This window comes from Myripristis murdjan, chromosome 12 (genome assembly GCF_902150065.1).
Source record: "Myripristis murdjan chromosome 12, fMyrMur1.1, whole genome shotgun sequence".
Lineage (NCBI taxonomy): Eukaryota > Metazoa > Chordata > Actinopteri > Holocentriformes > Holocentridae > Myripristis > Myripristis murdjan.
Window position 1 is genome coordinate 2702272 of NC_043991.1, and position 27727 is coordinate 2729998.

The 27727-nt window shown below is 41.2% G+C and overlaps 1 protein-coding gene across 2 annotated transcripts in view; it reads left to right on the top strand.

The window, feature by feature from the left end:
* plppr1 (phospholipid phosphatase related 1) overlaps window positions 1-21561 on the top strand; it is a 106662-nt gene extending 85101 nt beyond the window's left edge. Inside the window, exons 6-9 of one of the 2 annotated variants that reach the window (XM_030065977.1) lie at window positions 588-764; window positions 12260-12391; window positions 17837-17838; window positions 19117-21561. In XM_030065977.1, coding sequence (XP_029921837.1) covers window positions 588-764; window positions 12260-12391; window positions 17837-17838; window positions 19117-19135 — 330 coding nt within the window. In that variant the 3' untranslated portion in view covers window positions 19136-21561. The remainder of the gene's footprint in view (window positions 1-587; window positions 765-12259; window positions 12392-17836; window positions 17839-19116) is intronic. The other variant, XM_030065976.1, reaches the window with a different exon arrangement.
* The last annotated feature ends 6166 nt before the right edge of the window (window positions 21562-27727 follow it).

Consider the following 27727-nt stretch of genomic DNA (forward strand, 5'->3'; position numbering starts at 1 on the left):
TCATAGAGTTTAGTCATAGAGAGTAAATGGTGAACCTCAAGTATTCATTAGATGTATTAGAATATATAAATACAAATACAAAAATTAGTATCTGAAAATACAAGTGTTAGAATGTACAAAGGTATATTGGTGTGAGTCCATTATAGGGACATAGTCTACTTTTCATTCTATTAATTTTTTATTTAATATTCTATTTAATTCTATTTTTATTTGGTTTGCCTTCACTTTTGTTGGACATTGTATCTTTTTTTTTTTATTGTATATTTATCTTTGCCTTGCTGTTTATTGCATTGTGTTGCATATTGTTATATTGTATTGTATATTGTTTCTTCTTAACTATTCTGCTGCTGCTGTGTCACTTTGAATTTCCTCTTTGGGGGCTCAGTAAAGGTGAATCTAATCTGTTTGTTTGAGTTTCTGTGGCGGAGTGAAGTGATTATTTAAAAAAAAAAAAAAAAAAAAAAATTGATGTGAGCGACCTGAGCGCCTGTTCTTGTCTGCAGACAGAGGAAAGCATGCAGAGTCCTGTTGCCTGTTCAAAGTGTCTGATCTGCCCTAACGTCCCGTCTGTCCTCCCTGTCCTCCAGATGTACATCACCAGCACCATCAAGACCAAGTCCAGCCGCCTGGCCAAGCCGGTGCTCTGCCTGGGCACGCTCTGCTCGGCCTTCCTCACCGGCCTCAACCGCGTGTCCGAGTACAGGAACCACTGCTCGGACGTGGTGGCCGGATTTATACTGGGATCAGCCGTCGCTCTGTTTCTGGTGAGGACGAGGGAGAGGAAGTGGTGTGAGGGAGGGAGGGAGGGGAGGAAGTCATCGTCCTGAGGTTGAGTCTCATCTGAATATTTGCACCCAGTCCAACATGAACCCCAAAGTGTTCCTATTAATAAAGTACGAAAAAAACAACTTTATTTATTTTTTTTTTTAACTGACCCACTTCCAAGCAATTAGGTGGTGCAGTCTTTGGTGCAATCTTGAAAATTTGTGCCCACCGTTGGCTTAATCCTCAGATACACTGCAAATTTCACCTTTTTGGATCAAGGGCCGCAGAGCGAGTGGAAGACCAGGGGAGGGGCTGCGCTTCAGAAAATGTGTTGTCAGTCGAGTTTCTCTACCAGCGCAATTTGTTCCTAAACTCTCTCAGTTCTGTCACGATGCTTTTGCTTTTCAAATTCCAGTCCCAGTGTCTAATGCCACATACATCAGTGGAGCTAACCTCCCTCTCAGTTTAGTCTAGAGGTATTTCTGAAGTGGAAATTCTCAGTACGGCATTTAAACGTGAAACTTGACTGCTGCATCACGACCATGTCAAACTCAACCCAACCCATATCTAACACTGCCATCTAGAGGACTTTCGATGCATAGCACACCACCTTAAAATACAGAATTAGCTTTTGTATACAAATGGAAATTCAGTAAGGGGGTTGGATTATGCTGTAAATCATGATTGATGTCCGAGGGCCAGATTAAATCGTCTTGCGGGCTGGATCTGGGCCCCCGGGCCTTATTTTGCCCACGTGTGGCCTGGAAGCTGCTTGTTCAGGAACATCTGAAAGGGTTAACTCTGACGGGCGTGTGAAAGCTGACACAGGCTTGGGTTTTCATGCAGATGTGTGTGTGTGTGTGTGTGTGTGTGTGTGTGTGTGCTGTGTTCCAGCTTCATCGGGCTGTTTTGTGTTTGTGCTATAAGCTGGAAAGGCGGTGAGAAGCGATGAGGATGAGGAGGTGATCGTGTCGTTGTACTTATTGTATATTGTTGTATATTGTATATAGGTTGTAGGTTGTAGATTGTATATAGGAATGTTATATATATATATTCTATTTTATCTTTATTTTATTTTTATTTTTATTTTTATTTTATTTTATTTTTATTTTTATTTTTTTAACTACAGTATTTTATTCTATCTATTTTTACTTGCACAGTGCCGGAGTTGTTGCAATTACATTTCACTGCTGCTGTGCCTGTACATTCATGCATGTGACGAATAAATCTTGAACTCTTGAACTCTCGTCGTTTTCATGGTTTTCATGGTTTTCAGGGAAAGAGAAGGAGAAGAGAGGAGAGAAAGCGGCTGGTTGTGGCTGAGAGTCAGTGTGCATCCATTTGGTTGTCACACGGCGGCACAACAGCCAAATGGAGAAGTGGATTTCCACCAAATTTGGTGGGAAGACTGGAACATGAGCCGAGGAGGAAGTGCCTCACTGGTCTGTGGCTAAGAGGGCTCACTGGTGGAGCTGGTGGAGGACGGTGTGTTTTCTTATCAGTGCTTGTGTTTAAGTTGATTTGTGGAGAGGATACACTGCAAAAAGTCAAAATCTTACCAAGAGTATTTGTCTTATTTCAAGTAAAAATGTCTTATTTCTAGTCAAAATATCTCATTACACTTAAAATAAGCAAACAAGCAAATTTTTACTTGTGACACAAGTGAACAAGTAAAAATTTGCTTGTTCCATTGGCAGAATATATTTCTTGTTTCTAGCAAATTTTAACTTGTTTCAAGTAAATTTTCACTTGAAACAAGTGAAAATTGTCTAAAAACAAGTAATTTCTGATCTGATCATGTCTTATTTTAAGTGTAATGAGATATTTTGACTAGAAATAAGACAAATAATCTTGGTAAGATTTGACTTTTTGCAGTGTAGCATTGAGTTAAGTTGAGGGAAGTTGAGGAATCTTGTTGTCTGTTTAGTATTGTCATAACAAGAGGCTAAATTAGGCAGGTAAACACCTAAGCAGGGCATGAATTCCTCATCCTGCAGACGTTAATAAAAGAAAGCATAAATAGGACTCTCCTTAACCTCCCGTGGCTCGTTCTCAGTCATAACCTGAGGGGCCGGCTTCCACCGCAAATTAAAATTGCTTTGAGAACAGCAGATATACTGCTGAGTGTTTTAAATGCAGGGCTGTGATTACAGCTTAACTTGTTCCCGGGCTGCAGCGGAAAGCCCGCTGAGAAGGAAGGAAGGTGGAGGGGATCTTCCACAAATCAAAAAAAATATTTATTTAAACGTCTCAGAGACTTTATTAGATGTAATTGCCGCTGGGGCCCTGAACATGGAGGCAGGGTGGAATGTGAAAGAGAGGAGAGGAGACAGGGAAGGAAGAGTGAAGAAAGAGGAAAACAGACGGTTTTCATCGGCTGGCTGCTGGAGCCTGATGGTTTTCGATGCTCGCCGCCGAGTGGAGAGCAGCCCAGATGTGATCGCTTCCCTGAGGAATTTTAGTTTCACATTTGGAGTCGAAGCCTGAGTCAGAATTTGAGGGTGGGTGCATGAAATATTGTGCTCCTGTTCACTGCGATGGATTACTTTTACTGACCACGTTACAAGGCTTACAGAGAGAAGTTACAAGTTTGGTTTTTTTTATGAAACAGGAAGTAAAACGAAACTGATTTTAAAATATCTCAAACTGTGCATGACAGAACATTAGCTTGCTAAAATAATCCTTGGGGGAAGAAGTTGGATTAATTGTTTTATTCTGAGATAGATAGAGGAGAAGAGGCTCAGGCTGTCAATCAAACGGGGGCGGGAGGAATAAACACTGATTGGATCGCTCCACTCTTACATATGAAATTAAGTTTTTAATCTGCAGTAAAATCGCTGGTTTGACTCAGAAGAAACCAGCTGATAGAAACACCTTCACATTCTCAGTTTCATGATGTTTTTATAATAATAATAATAATAATAATAATAATAATAATACATTTTATTTGTTATGGTGCCTTTCATGTCACCTTACAGTAAAAATAAATACAAAATACAGCAACAACGGAAAAAAACACCGCATAAAAACATCACAGAAAACAAAGCATAAGAAAAACATCATAGAAAAGTACTTAATTAGACATTGTGACACCCACCCCACAATATAAACTACAACAACTATTAATTCACACGTACAGACCCATGTTTGATCACTACCACTGATAATAAAGGATTCTGTAATGGAAGTAGCCTGTTGGTCATATCTTTTACATTACACCCAACAGTTTAGTTTAGTATGAGGGACGAAAAATGACAAAACAATAAATAAATGAATAAATAAATAAATACGCATATAAATATATAAATGCATAAATAATTAAATTAATAAATATTTCTACATTTATTTATTTCTTTATTTCTGTTTTTATTCATGCATTTATTTATTTATTTGTATATTTATACATTTATGCATGTATTTATTTATTTATTTTTACATTTATTTATTTATTTATTTCTACATTTATTTATTTATTTGTGTATTTATATATTTATTTTTACATTTATTTATTTATACTTTTATTTATTTCTACATTTCTACATTTATTTATTCTTTCTTTTATTATTTATCTTTTATTTTATTAAGACAATTGTCTCTTGTTTCAAGTGAAAATTTGCTTGTTTCATTGGCAAAATTTGTTTCTTGTTTCTAGCTAATTTTCACTTATTTCAAGTGAATTTTCACTTTTTCCACTGGCAAATTTTGCCAATGAAACAAGCAAATTTTCACTTGTTTCAAGTTAATTTTTACATGAAACAAGTGAAAATTGTCTAAAAACAAGTTACTTCTGAGGTGATCATGTCTTATTTTAAGTGTAATGAGATATTTTGACTAGAAATAAGACATTTTTGACTTGAAATAAGACAAATAATCTTGGTAAGATTTTGTGTTTTTGCAGTGCGGCACTTACCTCTGCCTTTCTTGTCATCGAGGCGTCATCGAGGCGTCATCGAGGCGTCATCGAGGCGTCATCGTGCGCTTCGCTGATGGAGGTTCGCTTCAAGCCAGCTCACCTGCAGGGTGGAAGACGTGTGTGTCCTTGGAGCAGGAAGAGGAGGAGGAGCTATCGTACCGCGCCCTGTAATGAAACATATCAGTGTTCAATGATCGGCCTATAAAAATTGACGTATTGTTGGTTCAGTGATCTCCGGGGAAAGATGAAGAGGCGTGTTCCCTCGAAAGTCAATGGTCCTCCCTGCAGCTGTGAACACGCTGAGCTCCGGGTCATTAGCGGTAAACCGTGGAGATGAAGTGGCCCGCCCCTCCCGTGCATGTGCACTTATTGTTCATGTGATGAGCCCCCGCCAAGGTCATGTCATCCGCACACCGGGGCGGCTTGATGGACGGCTACCTGGAGGTACATTAATTGGTGCACAAGACGGTAGGAAATGGGCGCCGTCGCGGCCACGCGCTCCGAGAGGAAGTCTGACAGTGATCGCTCCCGCCGACGCCGACGGCCTTCAATCAAACCCGAATCAAAAGACCCCCGAGCTTCTCCGGCGCTAAGCAGCTCATCATGAGGAAAAAGATCCAGGATGACGCCGATGTCAACTGAATCCTAACGCGGCGAGGTGTCAGCGTGATCCAAGACAAAGTGCAGGCCCGCGTCGGCCATCGAAGACGTGAGCGAGCGTGAGTGAAGCAAATTCCCGCGGCGTGTCGAACAGCTTACAGACTAAACCTCTCAAACTCCAGGCTTAAGTACAACTGCTGAATAAATGACACATTGGACACTACTTGAATTTTGTAAAAAAAAAATATATATATATATATATATTGATGCCTTCACACTGTGGTGATCTGCCCTTGTGAAGAAATGGCTTTTATGTCATTATGTATCATTTTTTTTTTTTGGAGATTACATTTCTCCCCTTACCCTCCCGTTGGCTGACATGAGCCGTGACCCCGGATAATCTGGCAAATGGAGAGCCTCATTCAAGCTGCAGCCGCACCGTCAGAGAGCGGCGAGCGATTTGACTCTTTTGGTGCATTAAAGTCGACGAAGTGAGATATTTTTGGAAGTTGAACTTGAACTGATCTGACTCACATGCAGTCGGGAAAGACTGATTTTGGAGTTCATCATCACGTGTCTGTTAGGAAGATACGGATACAGTTTCAGTCCCTGCTTGTGCTTGTGAGTTATATTCATGTATCCATTGTAGGATTTGATGTATTGTTAATTCACTTGTTAATTTCTCCAGCCGCTGGTTTCCATTCATTCCACGACGATATGAACATGAACTTTCAGAGCCTTCACACTTTCTTCACTCCAGTTTTCCACCAGCGGAAAAGCAGCAGCACTGTTGGGTTTTCAGGACTTTTTCACACTGAAACGCTCCCTCCTCCTCCTCCGCCAGGGAAAATAGTCCCAGGGGAAATGATTTGCATTCCACAGGGGTCATTCCATGTCACTTCAACAAATTTTCAGGACATCCCAAATACTTGGGTCTCAAAAAATTCTGAATTGTTCCTCATGTATCCAATAGGCACACTGTAAAGTTTTAGTTTGCTTGGATGGATACTTTTTGAGATATGGCCAGTTTAGTGAGGGGGGTATGTGTCGATTTTCGCGCGTCCTTATTTTTCCTCCATTTTCAGGTGTCAATATCTCAGAAACTACAGCACATAGGAAACTGAAATTTAGTACGATAATACACCTCTACCAACTCTCTCAGAATATACAAAAACATCTGTCATGCATCATAACTGGTAGGCATGCCAGCCCCTCAAAAATGGAAAAAAAAAAAATTACACAGGTTTCGCGGTCGACCATGTTTGGGCCTTCAGAAAACAGCTTTGTATTTGCCCCAGCTTCTTCACTCTCATCGTGGAACGAGCTTGTCTTCGCCTCGCTAGATTTCCTTTTTTCGGCATCCGTGATTTTCGCAGCTTCCTATTGGATGCGGTGCTGTCGATCTGGCACCACACTGCGCTGTGATTGGTTGGGAGCTGCACACATGCTGCCCAAAGGCCGACGCCCAGAAGAGTCCTGAGCTCAGCAAAATAACAAACTCCAAGCAGAGGGCAGGGACTCTGCATAAACACACACCAACACACACGCACATACACACACACACACACACACACACACAAACACACTGCTAGTGCACTGCAAAAAGTCAAAACCTTACCAAGATTATTTGTCTTATTTCAAGTAAAAATGTCTTATTTCTAGTCAAAATATCTCATTACACTTAAAATAAGACATGATCACCTCAGAAATAACTCGTAATCCCAAACTTCCCAGTTTGGGATCAATGAAGTATACCTATCTATCTATCTATCTTGTATTAGTCTATATGTTGTTTATACTGGGACAATGAAAGGTGCAGAATGATGAGGCACAGCAATGAAAAGAAAACAGAAAAAAGCAGCTTTAATTTCAGGAGATTCCTCAGTTTAGGCCAAAATAAAAGATTCATCGTGCGGCACTGTGTTTGAGAGGGAGAAGCACAAACATGAGTTGCATTATGGAGCAGAAAAAAAAAAAAAAAAAAGAGCAGCAACACAGAGCTGAACAGGAAGCTGTGAGTGTGTATTTGCCCCTGGGTTCTGTGTTGCTGTCGGTCCAAATCAGCCTGTAGTTGTTTTCCCAGAAAGAAACAAAAAAGCATCTGTGCTGCTGTGGAGGTCATTGTTAGCTCCTGGTTCAGCAGCTGCAGTTCATTCATATTTACCGGTCAGGGAGCTTAACCCAGGGAGCGGCACACACACAGACCCCGTGCATCCTCCAGCCGTGAACCGCCCCGGCACGTTTCCCCCTCTGCTGCCTGAGGGCACGGTGGGCTCGCAGGAGGAACCTCCCCGGGCCATGCTGTCTGCTTAAAAATCCACGAAAGAGCTCAGAAATACGACTCTAAAGCAGGCAGCACACACTCTCTGCAGAAACATCTACCTCTTAACAAGCCGTTTAGTCTCATAGTCAGAGATTAAAATCTTTTTTCTCTTAAAACAAGTGAGAAAATCCTGCAGCTGGATTGAAACAGCGCAGATTAAGTCACATCAGCTGCATCGGGAATGCTGGACCGTGGGATTATCTCATCCTTGTTAACTTGTTAAGATGGAGATTTTTTTCAGTTTTTATGGTGAGGTGTCACCTTGTTGCTTCATGGCTGAGGGCAGATTTCACTGTTATTACAGCGGCAAAAATTAATTATCTAAATACAAGACATAAATACTTGATCTGAGAAGATACAGGCTAGAAATAATTGTAAAAATCTGCCTGTGCAGTCAGAAATACAACAACACACACTCTGCAGAAACATCTACCTCTTAACAAGCCTTTTAGTCTCATAGTCAGAGTTTAAAATCTTTTTTCCTCTTAAAACAAGTGAGAAAATCCTGCAGCTGGATTGAAAAAGTGCAGATTATGGCACATCAGCTGCATCGGGAAAGTTGGACCATGGGATTATCTCATCCGTGTTACCTTGTTTGAAGAAATACAAGATTTTGAGGCTCAACTTGTTAAGATGGAGATTTTTTTCAGTTTTTATGGCGAGGTGTCGCCTTGTTGCTTCATAGCTGAGGGCAGATTTCACCGTTGTTACAGCTGCAAAAATTAATTATCTAAATCCAAGACATAAATACTTGATTTGAGAAGATACAGGCTAGAAATAATTGTAAAAATCTGCCTTTTTAATCAGATAATTTCAGTTGGTAAGATTTCTTGGAGTTATCTCTTGAAATAAGTAAACTCTCCATGTTCTGTATTTAGTCAGATAAACTCAATACCATCTTCTTTCACTGTTTGTCTCCTTCTTGATTTGAGTGAAAAGATCATAAAACCAGAGCTACTAGACAAGATTATTTTTCTTATTTCGAGAGTTGTCATCATTAGCTTTTCTGTCAAGCGTTTACACCACAATTATTTATTCAACTTGATTGCTTTCTGAGAGATTATGACGACTGAAGGAGAACAGGCAGGGACTCAAAAGCGCGACTCAACACTGGATTGTTGGTAAGATCAGTTTTTTTTTTTTTTTTTCCTCAAATCCAGATTATATCCAGATTGATTTTAGAAAGTCTGGACAGCAGAAAAAACAAAAGAAAATAAATGACATGTGATTTTTGCGTATTTGTCAGTGGTTTGAAATGCGATTCTCAGTCCGGACGCTCCGGACTCTCAAACAGGATTTCTAAATGTCTTTTGCGTCGCTGCCAACGTGACACAAAACAACAAAACAAACTCTCCGCTGGCACTTTGGAGACAAGCTCCTGGACATTTCTCCTGCTTCCTTGTTGGCGTGTGTAGTTACTGACACCTAACATTGTTACTATGGCAACCTGTGCAGATAGGTCGGTGATGTCTGGACACACACAAGTCCGATCTGATCACTCGCAAATCCCAGCACAGACAGTCTGGACTTGCTCTCTCTTCCACCCGGAGCAAAGTGTCATGCAAGAGGCTTTTCTAGTTTCCGAGCGGCTCAGTTGTCGATTCCCTGTGCAGCGCCCCCTTGTGGAAACAGCAGAGTGTCTTGTGTCCCTCTGAGCTCCATGTTGCTCTGAAAATGAGCTGAAAGTGACTGAGCAGCAAACAGCAGCTCTGAGGTCAGTGCTGCAGGTCTCTCTGCTGTCTGAAGCTCATCATCAGACAGTGATGGTGGCCTCCATAGGGGGCGCCGGCGAGCGTCCGCTCTGCTTGTCCCACACACAGGGACGCTGCTTCACCTCAGGGAGCTCAGATGGAGTCCTGATCTGCTCGGGAGCTTTCACTCCGTCTCCTTCCTTCTTACCTGGAGAATCCTCCATTAGAACAGCAGCCCACCAAGGTGAGACACACCTGGCTGTTAGAGGGGACGGGAGACGGCCTCTGATTGGTTCACTGCATGTTACGCCCAAAACACAGCCAGGATTCATGAAGAGACTCAGGACAAGCCTTTAGTACCAGGAGCCTGGAGGAACCAGCCTTTTTTCTGCTGTTAATAGAAAAAGTGGACTTGGACACTGAATGATGCTCAGACTGTTAAAGTAGAGCTCTCAGTCTTTATCCCTCCTGTTCTGTTCAAATTTACCAACATGTTTTATGTTTGGGCTCAGTTTGACTCCAGCAGTTTAAACCTCCACAAAATTATTATAATTCAAATTGTTACCAAAGTTTATGTGTCAGGTACTTTATGCTTCTTTGTTGACCTAAATAGCCCTTTAAATAAAACATAACTCCCCCCACCCCCACTTATACATCCAGTATTCCTATTATGCCACTATGGAAAAATATGCAAATCACCATAAAATCTCACTGATTGACCTAAAATTGCAAAAATATGCGAAATATTAATTTTTGGTGTTTTAATGGCTTTATATTATTTCTAAGTACAGATTTTTGTTATTTATAGCCGATGCGTTACAAAGTGAGTACAGGACATTGAAAACATATCATCATGTGAATTTCATGTTTACCCGGTTGTGCCCATTACATGAGGAAAACTCATTAAATATGAAGCAAAAAAAAAAAGATGTTAATCATTTAGGGACGTTAAACACTGAATGGGGTCAAATTGGCCCGAAACATAATTGGAGGGTTAAGATCTGAACAAGGCCTGCTCACACACACAGAACGAGGCAGATCAGCTGACACCTGATTCAAGAAACTTCTGGAAACAAGTTGATCAGCATTGGAAACACGTGGGTTTACCTCCTTTACTCTGATTGTTTTTCACCTTGTTTGAAGAAAAACAGTCACATGACACTGAATGGCTCGTTGAGACGGAGAACGTTGCTGCGCAGGTTTATTCAAAAGCCCATCCCGACAAAAAGGGAAAGACAAAATTTTATAAGTGACAAGACGTTGAACAAAATGCAGCTGCAGAGACGGAGCAGATGAGTGCCAGGCTCGACTCCGCTCGGTCAGGACGGGCACCCTGGAGGACTTCCACCGACTCCTAATTGATGGCTGACTTTTGTAGACTCACACAATGTTTGATTGAGGTTTCACCCTCACATAAACGTTATATTATAGTGATAACTGTTCCAAATGAGAAAATATGGCCATATCTCAGGAATAATCCCCCCGGGCGCTCTGCAGTCATTCTCAGTGGAGATTTATACAGAAATGTCACTGCTTATTGATGGGCAAATGGATCTGTCCCTCTCTCTCTCTCTCTCTCTCTCTCTTTTTTTTTTTTGCTATAAGAAATAATGTAACTAAGTGCATTGACTCCAGTGCTGTGTTTAAGTACCATTTTAAGGTACTCAAACTTGAGTATTGCCGTTTAGCGAGACTTTCTGTTTTTCCTGCACGACGTTTCAGAGGGAAATCTTGCTCTGCGTTTATCTGACGGCTGGACTTACTTTGCTGCAGCATTAAAACACTTCTCACAGGTTAATGCAGCGATAATTTAAAGGAACCCTTCCTCACAGTGACCACTTTTATTTTTCACACTGAAGCATATTTCACTGAAAATACTTCTAGACTTTTACTTCAGTAACGTTTTGTTGCTTTATCGTGCTGCTGCTTTTACTTGGGATAAAGATTTGAATGGTGAAGAAGCTCCTGTCTGCTAATACTGTGTGTGTGTGTGTGTGTGTGTGTGTGTAGCTCTCCTACACACACATACACACACATGCTATCTCCCCCGCCTTGTGATTACAACAATAACATTTTAATTTACAGCACATTTTGTTCACGAAGCATCTCACCGTGCTTCACTGTAGATAAAATAACAAGAGGTTTAAAACTTTAATAAGGAATAAAGTCATGATAAAACAAATATGTATAGCATAAATGATGAGTATTTTAGATGAAACACCAGACACCGTTCAGTCACAATCACCCAGCTTACCGTCGCCATCCTGGAGGAGTGACAGTTTTCTACAGTTAAATTTCACTAAAAATGAAATACTCATCATTGGTCCTGATGATTATCCTCCTGATTTTCTCAGTTCTGAAATTCACTCATCTTTTGGTCTGCGAAAAAAAAAAAAAATGTGAAGCTCATGATGGAAAACTTCTTCTTTCTTCGTTCTTTTTGATCCCAGTCTATGTTTTGAAAGCCACTTATAGCAAATATTTCTAGGATTAGATCGTTTTTCAGTTGCACAGACACTGAAATTATTCTTTTTATTATTTCCTCATGTCTGGACTTTTCTGTAAAAGTCTTTTAGCCTGCGTGAATCACAGAGAGCTAAATTGACTCCAAACTGCACGAAAGGCTGCTGGAAGCTTTCAACCAGGACTAAGAGAGAAAAAAAAAAAAAAGAAGCGTGTTACATTTACTCAAACTCTTTTAGGATCAATCTTAAGATTTTATTGATTACTTTCAAAACCCTTCATGGCAATGGCAAACCCATTTTTATTGTAAGTCTGTTAATCAATTACATTTTGGTTTATTTTATCAACTGTTTGCTGTGTTCTTGTTCTGTTGTTTGTTGTTTTTAATGTATTCTGTGTCACTTTTTAATATTCTATCGTCTTGGCTTTCATTTCATTTATTTTCCTTTGCTTATGGAGGATTTCTGTAACACAGATAAATAAAGTTGTTGCTCCTCTTCACAGGGTATATGTGTGGTGAACAACTTCAAGGGCATCCACAGTGCAACAGCCAAACAGAAGACCGAAGACTACCGCGGTCTTCCTCTGATGACGTTCCCCCGTGTGGAGAGCCCCCTGGAGACCCTCAGTGCACAGGTACCCAAAACCCCCCCACCCCCCTGCCCCGGAAACCCCCTCCCCAGCAGGCACGGCATCCTCCCGTCCCATTTCCCAGAGTGCCTTGTGACAACCCCCGAAGAAGAGGGTGCAAACTTTCTGAAACAAAGATCTTTGTCATAAATCAGTCAACTTGAAATTCCTCAGGTTGATTTTTTTTTTTTTAAAGATAGTTACTGCGCATTAAATATGACAATAACATGAGACACATTCTATTAAAAATGCACTGGGAGTATACTGCAATATGGCATGGGGAAATATATTGTTTTTATATGGTTTTACGACTGGCTGATGTGCAGTGAACTGGGCTAATTAACCAGAGAACGGCAGAGTTTTCATTCTGTGCAGCCTTTTCCCCTAATGCAAGCCCCAACCAGCTTCTGCCTGAACCCTAACCTTAACCAGTAACCCGGCTTTCCACCCACAATGTGAACCCTTCCCTTGCCATCCTAGGGGAAAAAAAATGCATTCAAATCATCACATACTGCCTGGAGCAAACGACCAAACAACCAACCAACCAAAAGCTGATGCCAAACTGAGCTGGTGGTGTGTGTGTGTGTGTGTGTGTGTGTGTGTTGAAGTCCTGATGCTGAGTTGACTCTAGACATCTCGGGTTTTCGTGTCCTAGGATGACGACGGAAGACCTAATTCACTTACATTCATTCTCTGCAGCCTTTCTCTAATCTTAACCATAACCAACTCATGTCGAACCCAAATCTGAATTCATTTTTGGCCAGTTATGAATAATGGCAAATTAATTACACTACCAAACCTTTTTCTAAAAGTTTGGCTTGATATAATGTATGTAATATCTTTATCTTAAATATATTTGGGTTTCCTTGTGCGGGATGTCTCTGCTTCGGCTGTCTGTGATGGTCACGCTTTTATTTTGAAGCAGGATAAACCAAAAAACAGACAATCACAGTGACAGTAGACAAAAACTGTAAAAACCATCCAAGAGCACATGGTAAACAACACACAGACAAACTAACCAGGGGACATGAGCCACAAAACAATGACCTGGGCTGAGTCCGTTGCCCAAAAGCATGCTGGGAAACTCCACTGACTGGTGTTCGCTCAAGTCCAACGCGTTTTTCCACAGGCAGATTTCTTTTGATTTGCAGAATGCAGAGACATTAGAGTGGCTTTCCTAAACCTATAGAGTTTTTAATTAACAGTAATTTCAGTCAGTTTATATTTCTTTGTGGTTAAAACCCAACAATTATATAAAAAACATAAAAATCACCTCCAGTTTGAGCCACGCCTACTTTTTTCCTGAATCTTAATCCAGATGATTTTGCCTCAAAACAAAAGACAAATCAGAAGCGCGGTGCCTCCACACGCCTCTAACATCTGTATCAGTGCAACCTCTGGATTTCCACGAGGGAAACGATAAACAAGGCGACACCCGAGGAGGTTAATATTCAGTTTATTCTCAGATTACAGCAGAAAAACCAACAAGAAAGAGGCAGATTATTGCAGACTTGGCTTATTAACTTGTTTCCAGACTTTGTACTGCCTCCACACTGCCCCCTACTGTTCATGTGTGTACTGCAGCTTGTTTCATATCAGTGAAACATTTTTTTTTTTGCTTTCAAACTCCATTGTTGCTGCACTATAGAGACGTCAGTGTAACTTCACGTATTTTACACCCACCAGTTATCTATAGATCTGGTATATAACAAAAAAACACCGCCAAACAATAAAAGTGGGCCCAGAAATACGAGCGACATCACCAGCTGCAGGGTGGATTTATTTATTTTTTTTTCCTTTAAATGTCTTTAAATTTATTTCGTTTCCCTCCCCTCCAACTCCACCGCTGAACTCGAGGCAAGCGTCCAAGTTCAAGGAAAGTGCGTCCAATAAATCGTCCTAATCTGATCTGTGCTGGGACGGGTTTCTGCCGGGACGGGGCCGCGGCCGGATGGTCTGTGCTTGTTGTTTCTGCCTTTTCCAGGCGATAATAGAGGGCATGTCCTCATAAATGCAGCTCTAGTTCACTTTCCCACCTTTTTACAATGCAACATAAAACATTTCTGTGCAAATGTACTATTTTAAAACATCTAAATTGAGTTTTTGAACTGTATTTTTACATGCATACGACGGATACAGGAATTTTCTAAAGGTGCATGGGAAATTTAACATTTCCCATGTGTGCTTATATTGAATATTTCTGGTTGTAATAGATAGATGATAGATAGATAGATAGATAGATAGATAGATACTTTATTCATCCCGAAGGAAATTCGCAGTTTTTCAGCAGTATCCACAGATTACAAGATTAAATAAATAACAAATAAAGAATAAGATCTAAGTACAGCACACTAGAGATGTGCAAAAAACAGTGTGCAAAAAAACGTGTGCGTAGGTGTATAAAATGTGCATAGATGTAGGTCAATGTGCAAATTTAGAAGAAATATACAGTATACACAGATGATAAATAGCAGTAAGCAATATAAACACTATAAACAAGGAATATAAAAAAATAGAAATATGAACAATTTAAACAGCAGAGGAAAATAACCTAAACTTATATGTTATTAATATGTTATTAATATGTTATTGGACACCATGGGAACTTACATGAAGATTATTTTTAAGTTTTTGTCTTTATGAAGCACATAGTGTTTTATGGATAAAAACAAACAAAAAAAAAGCTTTAGTTAATGGTATAAATCAGGCTCTAATTCAAATATATGGGGCAACAGAGAAATCAGAAACACAGCCTAACTTCAGAAATACCAAAAATGTCCCTTTTTGAGCCTCCAATCAAAAATCTGTTAATGTCTTTCAAAGTGACCTGCTCGTCATTTTAATGGCTGTCGTCATCTCGGCTGTGCGACCCGCCGTCGAGCCTCACGGCGTGCATTATGGGGTGGCAGCGGCGGCGGTGGCGGTGTGGCTTTAATGCCTCAGCGTCATGCGCCGACATGAGCCGCCCGGGCGCCGCGTGGCCCAACCGGCAGCTGGATCAATCACAGGAAGTGTCTGATGGACTGAAATTGAGTTAAAAAAAAAAAAAATTGCGTGTGTGTGTGTGTGTGTGTGTGTGTGTGTGTGTGTGCTCAGCTGCCAGTCTTCCTTAGGGCTCCACCAAATGCACCAAAAAAGATGTAAGTGTATGAAAGATTGGCCAACACGCCGGCCTCAGTCACACTGCGGGGCTGCGGCACAGAAGAGTCTCTGCTAATTTGAGACCCTGCAGATTCAGAGTGTGTCGTGAGGTTTGGTCTCATAGCCACACAGGAAGTGACGAACCCAAACTTCAAACCCAAACATCACATCATCTGCTCCCAGGAAGCATTTCATATCCACCGGTGCAAAATCAGGATTTTAAACCAGGCTCTAAAAGCTGCTACACTTTTCGTTCCAACAATGTAAATATTAGTGATGTAGTACTCAAAATTGGTCTTGGTCTCGAGACCGGTCTTGAGACCACATTTTCAAGGTCTTGGTCTTGTCTCGGTATCGACCGCAATTTTACTCGGTCTTGTCTCAGTCTCAGATGAGCCAGACTCGGGATTTTTCCTCAAGACCAGCCGAGACCGCATCTGCAGTGATTTTTTAAAACTGCATACTTCCTCTTTCAAATGTATCAATAAAGTTTGTCACTTTAAAAGTGTTAACGCTGCCCCCTGGCTGCCCCACATGTGCCACTGCCAGGGATGAGAATATGAGGGAGAGAGGAGGGCACCGTATGTGGCTGCAGAGATGTTGTCAAAGTCAGCGATAATAAAATTTGCTTTTTCAAAACATACTGCATTTATTTGCAAGTCAACTGGAAAGAGAAAGCACTCGGCAGAGTGTAATCTCTGTAAAATAACGCTGACCTAACTTATCGATCACGGAATCGCGGAATTAGCCAAGTAAGACGGAATCTATTTTTAACATGGAAAGGCAAATAAACTTTCCAGGCTACAGCAGTGCACTGACATAGATTGTGTAACGAAGGGAAGAGTTGCCACTCCGTCCCCATTTGTGTTGTGTGTTTGTTTTAACAAGGTTGGGAGGCATACTGCTTCTAATTTTGTCATGCATCATTTTGAAAAATGACAAAAAAATTTAAATATTGTAAATTTGTTTTATTCTAGACTTGCATTTCAAGTCTTCATGGTTTTCATATATTGGCTGTGACAGCACTTTTGAAAGCACCATTTGGGGAAATTATTTTCTACTGCAGGCCTGTTGGCCTTACAAATGGCTTTACATTTAAAATAAACACATTTTTCAGTATGACGAAGACTAATGCGTCTGTTGATTACATACAGTGTCATATACTGATCATACAACATAGTACACACTGTAATTTGTCAATAATTGAATGATTGGTTTAGTCTCGGTCTTGACTCGGTCTCGCCCCCCCTCGGTCTTGGTCTTGTCTTGGTCTCGGCATGCTCTGGTCTCGGTCGTGACTCGGTCTTGGGTTAGGTGGTCTTGACTACAACACTAGTAAATATGTCTTTTTAATAAGATAAAAAAAAATTTCAGGCGACACAGCAGCCGTGTAGATGACCAATATGTGATCGGTTCATCCAGATAACACCTGTTTGGAAATTTGCTCCAATGTTTCCGGAGATGCCAGCGCTTTACTTACAAATTCAGGGGCAAAAATCCCATTTCATTATTGGGGGGGACAATAAACAACAAAATTTCAGAGAGTAATTCCTGGAGGGGACATGAAAAAATGTTTGTCTGGCACGACTGGACCTCCCTCTTTCTCTCTTACGCTCCTTTAAAACTTGCCGCACAGCGTTGAGCCCTCAGCATGTTCATATATTTTAAATAATGCTATTAAAAACAATAATCCTCAAACCAAATATCTTTGCTCACTCTGTTTCTACTACAGTCCATCAAAGTGGCTTTACAAGAACTAGAAACTCAAAATAAGCTCTAAAACTAGAGGAAATACTTTGAATAATCCAACTACATCAAACTATTCTTCAAAAAACATATTTATTGTAGTGTCAACAAAAAACAAAGCAAGATATGGCATCAAATAGTGACATACAGCATATGTTTGAGCTGTACACGGTCCCTTACATCAAATCCACAAACTGTGCAGCCGGAGCGCTCTGCTGACTGAGGTTCTCCAGTCCACACGACCACATCGGCTGTTTGTCCAAACCCTCTGATATGATTCGCTCACCAGGCAGCGGGCTAACATTGACTAAAATATCTGGTTGAAGTCAGCAAAAGGTTATTATTAACCCTCTGGTGCATAGCGGTCACTACAGGGGACAGCTGTTTAAAGTCATTCTCTCCTAAATGCAGTGGTTTCTATGGTGGAATTTGCATATCAGCTGTTAGAATGCTCTCTGCTGCTCCCCTCCATTGAGCTTCATGCAGAGACTGTCAGCTCTTGTTGCTGAAAACATGTTAATACCAGTATCATGACATGGTAACACCAGCCCTGCATCCTTAAAGAAGTATGGAGACTCACAGAAGTGTTCATGCCCTAAGAAGAGTAAAAACACATAAGAAAACATCTGGATTCAGGCTTTCATCATTCATGCATCAGAGGGTTAAGGTAAGGGGAGGGGTTTGTCGTGATGGTTAAGGTTAGGAAAAGGTCACGGTTAAGGTCACAAAATGTGAGCTGCTGTTGGCAGTTTTCTCCTTTGGCTCTTAGTTAACGCCTCACCACGATGTCATTCTTTACACCACCACTAGAGGGCGCTTCACTTTAACACGGTGTAATAAATTGCTGTACAAACGACCTGTGGGGTTGTTTTTTTTTTTTTTTTTTATTATTATTATTATTATTTTTTACTGCAGGACATGCTCTGTAAATTACAAAACAAAACAAACAAACAAACCATCAAAAAAACAAACAAACAAACAAAAAAAAACATAATCCACAACAGAATCCGCCCTTTTCCCTTTGAAATGTGAACGGGGCTGCGGTTCAGTTTGCTGAGACATGTTGTCGTCTGTGATTCACACTGTACACTTTCCCTCTCTCTCTCTCTCTCTCTCTCTCTCTCTCTCTCTCTCTCTCTCTCTCTCTCTCTCTCTTTTTCTTTCTTTCTGTCATTCTTTCTTTTGTCCTTTCTTTCACTCGTTCTTTCCCTTTTTCTTTCTTTCTGTCTTTCTTTCTTTCTGTACACAGAAGTAAGAACACACATTCAAAAGGACATACAACACCACACACACACACACACACACACACACACACACACACACACACACACACACACACACACTCGACGTAAAGGTCAGAGCAGCAGATTATGCAGACACACTGATGACTTGTGCAATCAATAATCAATAGTGCATGGGAAAAGGAGGGGGGGGGGCTGCAGCTCAAGTGTTTTTTTCTTCTCTGGTATTTTTTTTTTTTTATCTCACACACACACACACACACACACACACACACGGCATCATTCATTCAAGAGCACACTAACATATGTCTGTCGTGTGTACAAATTCAAAAAAGACCTTTACACCACACTTTCTCTTCAGGTTGGAGTGACACACACACACACACACACACACACACACACACAGACAGAGCAATCCTGACACTGTTTGACAAAGATTTCTCCCACCTCTTTTTTCCATTTTCATGTCATTTCCTTCTCCTGTCCCCTTCCATTTTTCCTCTCGCTTGTTTTTTTTATTATTATTTTATTTTAATTTTTTTACTTTCTCTCCTCCTCTTTCTCCTCCTCCCTCCATCCCTTTCCTCCCGCCTCTCTTTGCAGAACCACTCGGCGTCCATGACGGAGGTCACATGACTAAGGGGGCAGCACCGGGTCACGTTTGCGTCTCCGCAGCACTTCCAGACTCAATGACGAGGACGCAGCCGCGTGGCTCCGAATGCGCCGCCCACACACACTCCTGCTGTTTCTGTCTAACACACCCGGGGGCCAAAAACACACCATGCTTCTGATGGTTCACTTTATTATTATGGTTATTGTTATTATTATTATTATCGTCATGGGTTTGTGTTTTTCCAGCCGTGGCAGGTTGAGCCGAGCGGATGGCATAAAACACACACACACACACACACACACACACACGGTCCTGAACCGTCGGAAACATGGCGGCTTTTCCCCCCCGCCGTGTGCCGTCTGTAGTTAGAGGACGGTGTTTTGTACATTTTTTTGTATGAGCGAGTGCTGTAGCCTAACCCTGACTGCTGTCCCATCTGCACACTTCCTGTCATCACATCCTGTCAGGTGACCCGCCCGTTTTTTGATCACCGCATCTGTTCCTCTCGGTCTGAAAAAGCTACTATAGGAAAAGATATTTGATGTTGTCGTTCTGTGATGTTTGTCATTTGTACAGAAGAAGAAGAAGAAGAAGAAGAAAAAAAAAGAGACTCGATCCTTCTTTTTATTATCGTTTTCTGTACATTAACTGACCGTGTCAGGTCCTATTTTGTAAAGATCTTTTGGTTAATCTGTATGATTATTATGATCCATTCGGACCTGTTTGCCTGCTGTAAACCTGGATATGTTTTGGTACCAGTTTCGGTGTTTTGGGCGACGACCCCCTTCCCCTCCCGTCAGGAGGAAACGATAAGGAAGGAGTCATCATTAGAGGCGCAAAACGAGCCTTTCCTGAGTCCCGAGGGCCGTTTCCTCAGCCGCAAAATGTTTTTTTCTAATTATCTGACTTCCCTGCGATGAGAAGAGGCTTTTCATGGCGGAGCGGTCGGGGCGGCGGCTCCACACGCCTGCTCGATCTGAACCCGCGGTCCTGATGGGAAACAGGAAAATCATCTCTCTTTCCATGAAAAGACTTTTAAAATAATGAGTGACGCTTCATTTCAGCGGGCTGTGCATTTCTTGGTAAGTCGGTGATGTAATTAACAAGAAATGTGTTTGAAATGACATCAACATTTACCTCCAAATTTATTGAAAAGGTTTAATTTCACCGTGGCACCAAACTCAAAAATCCAAATGATGTTTCAAACCAGATTTATGATTTTTTATTCTCTGGTTTTCCTGGAGAACTCCATCACAACCAAACTGAACAAAACTCAGTTGCATTCAAGTGGCTCATTTAAAGACAGTTTAATTCAGAAACTGTTTAATTAATATATCCAGATTTCATGATTTCATCCCAGAAATTCCATGATGAAGGCCATAAGAGATTAGATTAGATTAGATTAGATTGATACTTTATTCATCCCGAAGGAAATTCACATTTTCCAGCAATATCCACAGATTAAAAAAATGACATCAGAGGACTAAGTATGCAATGTGCAAAAAACAGTGTGCATAGATGTATGCAATGTGCAAATTTAAAAAGAAATTAGAAGACATCAGAAGAAGGTGATGATTAGCCACAAAGACTTTTTACAACATTTACCTACAAATTTACTGAAAAGTTTTAATTTAGTGTGTCACCAAACTCAACAGTCAAATGATGTTTCAAACCGGATTTACCAGATTTTTGCATCCAAGCTATTCAATTAAGATTTCATGTGTATCCCAGAAATTAAATGATAATCCTGGTTTCATTTTTTAATGATTTTGGTGACACCTTCACAGTAAAAGTTTCCGTCTTTTGGAGGTAAATGTTTGGGATTCATTTCAAGGAAATTTCAGATGTGTAACTTGGTGATTATCACCTTCTTATCACCTTCTGGAAAGAAATCATAAAATTTGGACGGATTCATTAAATAAATAACTAAATAGTCTGCATTTACATGTGCAACTTGAATGCAACAGCAAGATATTTCGAACACTTTACTTGCTAATTATCACCTGTTCTTATGAAATCTGCAGCCCACGCAAATGAAGAGGACATGAGCCTCGTTAATGCAAACCAGGCCAGTGACTCCTGCTTCCCTTTTCCTCCTCCTCTTCTCCTTCTCCTCCTCCTCCTCCTCCTCCTCTCCTCCCCCCCTCGGGTCCCCAAACCCCACCAGTGGATTGTGCTGCGATGTTGTGACTCGTTTCCTCCTCGTCCCTGTTGGACGATACACCCAGCATGAAGAGAAGAGAAGTCAAGATGTTTTATAGATATCCATGATTTGTATTATACTCTGATTATTATCATTGTGATGATTGTCTTTTTCTTTAAAAAAAAAAAAAAAAAACAAAGAAAGAAAGAAAGAAAGAAAGAAAGAAAAGGGAAAAAAGGTGCGTTTCATTTGAAATGCTGCATTTTTTTTCTTGGTTTGTCCACAAATTAAATAGTCAGTAGCAAAAAAAGAAAAAATGCATGTACTTCTGGTTTTTGTCACGTGGTGTTGCTCAGTGGTGGAGATCGAAAACACAGCAGGAGTGTGGAGAGAGGAGAGCAAGGAGGAGGTGGAGAGGGAGGAGCTGAGGTGCATCTCATCTGCAGGACAGACCAGCAGATCCTGGACTCTGGATGCCGAGCGGCTTCCTCCTCCAGCGGCTTCCTCCTCCAGCGTTTCCTCCTCCAGCGTCTTCCTCCTCCAGTGGCTTCCTCCTCCAGCGTTTCCTCCTCCAGCGGCTTCCTCCTCCAGCGGCTTCCTCCTCCAGCGGCTTCCTCCTCCAGCGGTTTCCTCCTCCAGCGGCTTCCTCCTCCAGCGGCTTCCTCCTCCAGCATTTTCCTCCTCCAGCAGCTTCCTCCTCCAGCAGCTTCCTCCTCCAGCGGCTTCCTCCTCCAGCGGCTTCCTCCTCCAGCGGCTTCCTCCTCCAGCGTTTCCTCCTCCAGCGGCTTCCTCCTCCAGCGGCTTCCTCCTCCAGCGGCTTCCTCCTCCAGCGGTTTCCTCCTCCAGCAGCTTCCTCCTCCAGCAGCTTCCTCCTCCAGGGGTTTCCTCCTCCAGCAGCTTCCTCCTCCAGCAGCTTCCTCCTCCAGCGGTTTCCTCCTCCAGCGGTTTCCTCCTCCAGCATTTTCCTCCTCCAGTGGCTTCCTCCTCCAGTGGTTTCCTCCTCCAGCGGCTTCCTCCTTCAGCTTCCTCCTCCTCCAGCATTTTCTTCCTCCTCCAGCAGCTTCCTCCTCCTCACTGTGGTGAGGCGGAGACGCCTGGGAACGTTCTGGAAGAAAGGAGGAAGTTTCACTGCAGTCCACATCAAACCTACGACGGCACATTAGGGAGAAAAAAAAATATTACAGAGCCGGGGAGGAGGAGGGAGTCATATTCTGAGGAAAAAAACTCACAATTTCAGAGATTAAAGTCATAGATTCACAAAAGAAAAAGAAAAAAAGAAAAACTTGAATATTCCTAGAGATTTTAAAGTCACAAAATGATGAGACAAAACTCAGAAATTCAGAGATTGAAATGCTAAAATAAATTTATGACAAAAAACTCACAAATTTATGAGAAAAAAAACACTTGAAAATTCTGAGATTATAAATTCACAAATTGTTGAGATATTTTACTTTTTTACTTTTTTTCTTTTTCTTTTTTTTTTTTGGTCAAGGAACCACATGGCTTCACTTTGCTTTTTTCTCATAAATTTGTGACTTTATAATCTCAGAATTTTTGAGTTTTTTTTCTTATAAGTTTGTGAATTTTGTTCTCATAAATTTGTGACTTTTTCTCATCAATTCCCGACTTTAATCTTAAAATTTATTTATTTTTCTCAAATTTGTGACTTTATAATCTCTGAATATTCATTTTTATTTCATCATTAATTTGTGAGATTTTTCTCATAAATTTACCACCTTAATCTTGGAGAATATCCAAGTTTTTTTTTTTTTTCTTGTAAAGTTACAACTTAAATCTCATAAATTCTGAGTTTATTTCTCATAACATTACCCTCCCCTCTGCCTCAATATATATATATATATATATATATATATATATATATATATATATATATATATATATATATATATATATATATATATATATATATATATACATATATATATGTAAGTATGTATGTATGTATATATTTTGATCCCAATAATGGCACTAATACGCCAAACCAGGGAGGTCTTCTTTTTTAAATTTTTAACAACAGAAAACATCTCAGTGTTCACATCCATGGTGACAAGTTAGAGGATGAACTGAGTAAAGGTGGTAAAGGTGGACCGTCTGGAGGAGCACACAGCTCATTCATGTCTGTTTGACCCGTTCAGGAACACAGTTCAAGGGGAAAAACTTAAACAAGCAAAAGGCACAAAATGCACAACGTTTTTTACTCACTTTATTAAGGTGGTAGGAAATAAAAATCGGGTTGGCCATTTAGGAGGAGCCTGGGGGGGCTCACAAAAAGTCTAGATGACTATGGCTGTCAGCCTCACACCCTGAAGCACCTCTCTCACACACACACACACACACACAGACACACACACACACACACACCCCTCTGTCCAGCCTCGCAGCAGTCTGCCAGACGAGCGGTTTGAATTGGCATAAACACGCTTAAACTGGGCTATTATTTGGTTTCTGTGTTGATTCATCCTGTCACAACCACACTGACTTCAGTGACGTGTGTGTCACCCACTAGGCACACACACACACACACACACACACACACACACACACACACACACACACACACACACACACACAGAAAGCTGACTGCTCAGTGTACTGGCTCTTCTGCTCTGTCAGGTATTTATTTCAGCTGTGACAGCCTGAAGACACACTGTCTAAATAGATAGGGGCTGTTTTGTAGGGGTGTGTGTTTGTGTGTGTGTGTGTGTGTGTGTGTGTGCATATCTGACTGGGTTGTGTGTTTACAAAAAAGTGTCCTCCTCGGCTGTTCTTCTGCCTGTCTGCTGTGTCCAAATTGCCGTCCTTTCACAATAAGAGCGGTGCAACAAACCAGGTAACGTTTCAGGGCAGTGAGGCACCTTGTGTGTGTGTGTGTGTGTGTGTGTGTGTGCAGCTGCAGGGCGTGGTTTACGTTATGATGGAGTCTCTTTACATTGGAAGGCCTGAGTGATTGCAGCTGAAGCTCCATGGCGGCGTCAGCCCGGCGTGTCCGGCGGCGTCAGGCCGGGCCACCGCCGTCCGACACGTTTTCCTCGCCATCTCCCTCACACACGGCCGTCAGCGCAGCCAAACCCCTCACATCCTTCAAGACGGTCTGAAAGTTTCATGATGGTCTGACAGATGGAGCGATCCTTTAAAAATCCTTTCTAGCAGGCGTTTTTTTTTTTTTTTTTTCACCTCAGCTCTAATAGGCCACATTCACACAGCAGCCATTTTCCTCTGATGTCACACAGGCTGAAACTCAGGGAATCTGACAAAACATGATCTCTTCACTGATTTCTGACTGATCAGCAGCTGAAAAGCCGTTGGAGAGTGAAGCTCCACAGGTACAACAACATATTTGGTATTTGCTAACTCACTGGAACACATCATTTAATTACCAGCTTTAGAAAGCGGACTTAAAAAAGATCCCCAAGATGTTTGCTCCTATTTCCTAATAATTTACGCCTTTCCTATCATATCATGTAATTATCAACTAGCCATTTAACTGTAATGTCATGTTTGTCTACCAGTTGCCAACAGGTGATCAAATCTGTTGTTTTAATCTGAAATATGGCCCAATATCCCTTCAGATTTTCACTCACATTGTTTTTTCAGTTGTTCATCAGTTGGAAAGTGGTGAAATGTTAAAGTTTTGTCAGATTCTCTACGTTTATAAAAGATGCAACTTGCGATGCAGCGTTACGACACGATTAGAGAATTTGAGTTTCCCGTTCAGGGTGTGATGTCAGAGGAAAATGGCCGCCATGTGAATATCGTCTGTGGTCACAGTGGGATGTGCATTTTTGCTCACTGGAGGCATTCATAGGTAAATTGAATTTGTTGCCAAATGTAAAACACATTTAAAGTCCCCCTCCACTCAGAAATGTGTTTTTCTTCTGTTTCTGAGAGGTGCTTTCACACTCCTCTGCTGAAGGTGGAGGGGTGTGTGTGTGTGTGTGTGTGTGTGTGTGTGTGTGCGTGAGATTCAGATGGACCCAGGGCCCCAAAACCCACAGCCAATCAGCTGTGAGCTGACAGGACGCTGCTTTGCATATCATTAGCAGCAGCTCCACCCGGCACTTTGACTGTTTTATTTTGAAAAAACAAACAAACAAACAAAACAAACCATAAAAAAAAAAAAAAAAAAAAAAAAAAAAAACAGGGACCAGCTGAAAATGTCTGCATCTCATGAACAAAATTAGTGCAATTAAGAGATTTGCTGAAGAAAAAAAAAATCATGGTTAAATTTATAAATATGGCACAATATTCAGGATTTCCGGTTTGTGTGAACAGAGCTCTGGGCACAAGCCAGGGGGCGGGGCCTATTTGCATATTCATACATCTGTGCATTTTCAATGAGGGTAAGGTTTACGTGAGGAAAAAAAAAATAAAAATATGTAATACTGATGAACAGAGACTTAATGATTGACTGGAGGAGGAGTTATGGATTTAAAAAACAACAGGTGAGTAGTTTCATCCTTTGATGTGTGAAGTTTATGGATGCATGATAATTAAAAAAAACATCAACACACAAGGCTCAGTGATTATTGGTGTGGTGGCTTTAGCCTGTTAGCATACCAGCTGTGGAGATGTACAGGACACAGGAGGGAAAGAAAAACGTTGCAGTGCGTTCAGTTCATACAAGAGAGGCCATTTTTTTAATAACAGAACATTCAAACCTGAACAGAGCAGATGCAAGAAACAACAGAACAGGTCTCAGATCGTCACGCCGGCTTGGTGGAGCGGTGGGTGGAGAACATCCTCGAAAACACGCGATAACGTCTCCGAGCACGACGCCGGGAGACGCCTGGTTTTCACGTTTCACATGACCTTTTCCCGTTTCGGGTGTGTGTGTGTACCAGAAAAATGAACGTCGTCACTGTGTGTGTTGTTGTGTCCCCATCGTACAAGAGCACCAGTGCGTTTTCAAGAGGCTATGAAGGGATGGTGAGTGACTGAATTTCTAATTTGGATCCCTGACCGAGAAAGCAAAAGACTCTCGGCTCTGTCGTTGTGTATCCTACACTGCAAAAAGTCAAATCTTACCAAGATTATTTGTCTTATTTCAAGTCAAAATGTCTTATTTCTAGTCAAAATATTTCATTACACTTGAAATAAGACAAGATCACCTCAGAAATTACTTGTCTTTAGACAATTTTCACTTGTTTCAAATGAAAATTGACTTGAAACAAGAAACAAATTTTGCCAATGGAACAAGCAAATTTTTACTTGTTCACTTGTGTCACAAGTAAAAATTTGCTTGTTTCATTGGCAGAATATGTTTCTTGTTTCTAGCAAATTTTAACTTGTTTCAAGTAAATTTTCACTTGAAACAAGTGCAAATTGTCTAAAGACAAGTTATTTCTGAGCTGATCATGTCTTATTTTAAGTGTAATGAGATATTTTGACTAGAAATAAGACATTTTTACTTGAAATAAGACAAATACTCTTGGTAAGATTTTGACTTTTTGCAGTGTATCACTTCTTCACTTCCCAATTTTTATTTATTTATGCCAGTAACCTTCGATCATTGTGATTAGGGAGGAACAAGGGATGCTAGATCCAAACTCTGACAAGTTAAAAGATGAGTGCAGGTGCAGCTTTCCTTACCAAACAGGGATGGGTGCGTGAGTGCAAGAGGAAGCTACATAAATAAGGTTTGGGTATCGTCCCGCAATCCACCACCAGTCGCCAACCAGCCCTTCTCGACTCTGCGTCTTGCTAAAGCGTTATATCTTCGGATTTTCCACTCTTTCACTGTGAGTGACAACCATCTGCTCCCACAGCTGCGTAGAAAATATTTAACAACCGCGAAACCGAGCCAAATCGTTTAAAATGCACCGTCACAGGTCGGAAACCAAGGGTCATCGATGGTTAAATCAACATTTTGGTTGTTTTCTGTTTTTTTTTTTATTATTAGCTCCCACTGTTTATACCCTTTTCCTTCAAGATACAAGGTTTAAGCAGGACACCAAGGACATAAAGGTTTAACTGGCTGGGTTCAACGCCGGGTCATTTACTCTCTCGATGAGTCTCGGCGTCAGACTCAGGTGAATTAGCCTGTCAAGCTTAAATACTAAGGAGTCTTCATGTGTATGATCAAGCTTATCATCACGGCAAGCAAATCTGTACCCTTGAGGAGATGGGGCTGAAGGCAGAGGAAGGGATGGGACAGGAAGAAAGGAAGTGCTGAAAGAGGATAAAGGATGAAAGTGAAGGAGAAACGTAAAGGAGAGCGGATGGTAGAAAAGGAGGCGAGCAAAGAGAGGGAACGGGAGATGAAAAAGAGAAGAGGAAGACACTTTGGGTGCGTAGAGACGGGGGTGGAACAACTCTTCGGTGGAAGCCACAAGCTCAGTGAGGGTCTCGGAGTGGATTTTGGTTTTGGGGGGGTCCCCGGCTCCGTTCTTGCTCAAAAAGCCTCCAAAGTCCGGGGAAATTTGTAGCCCCAAAAGTCG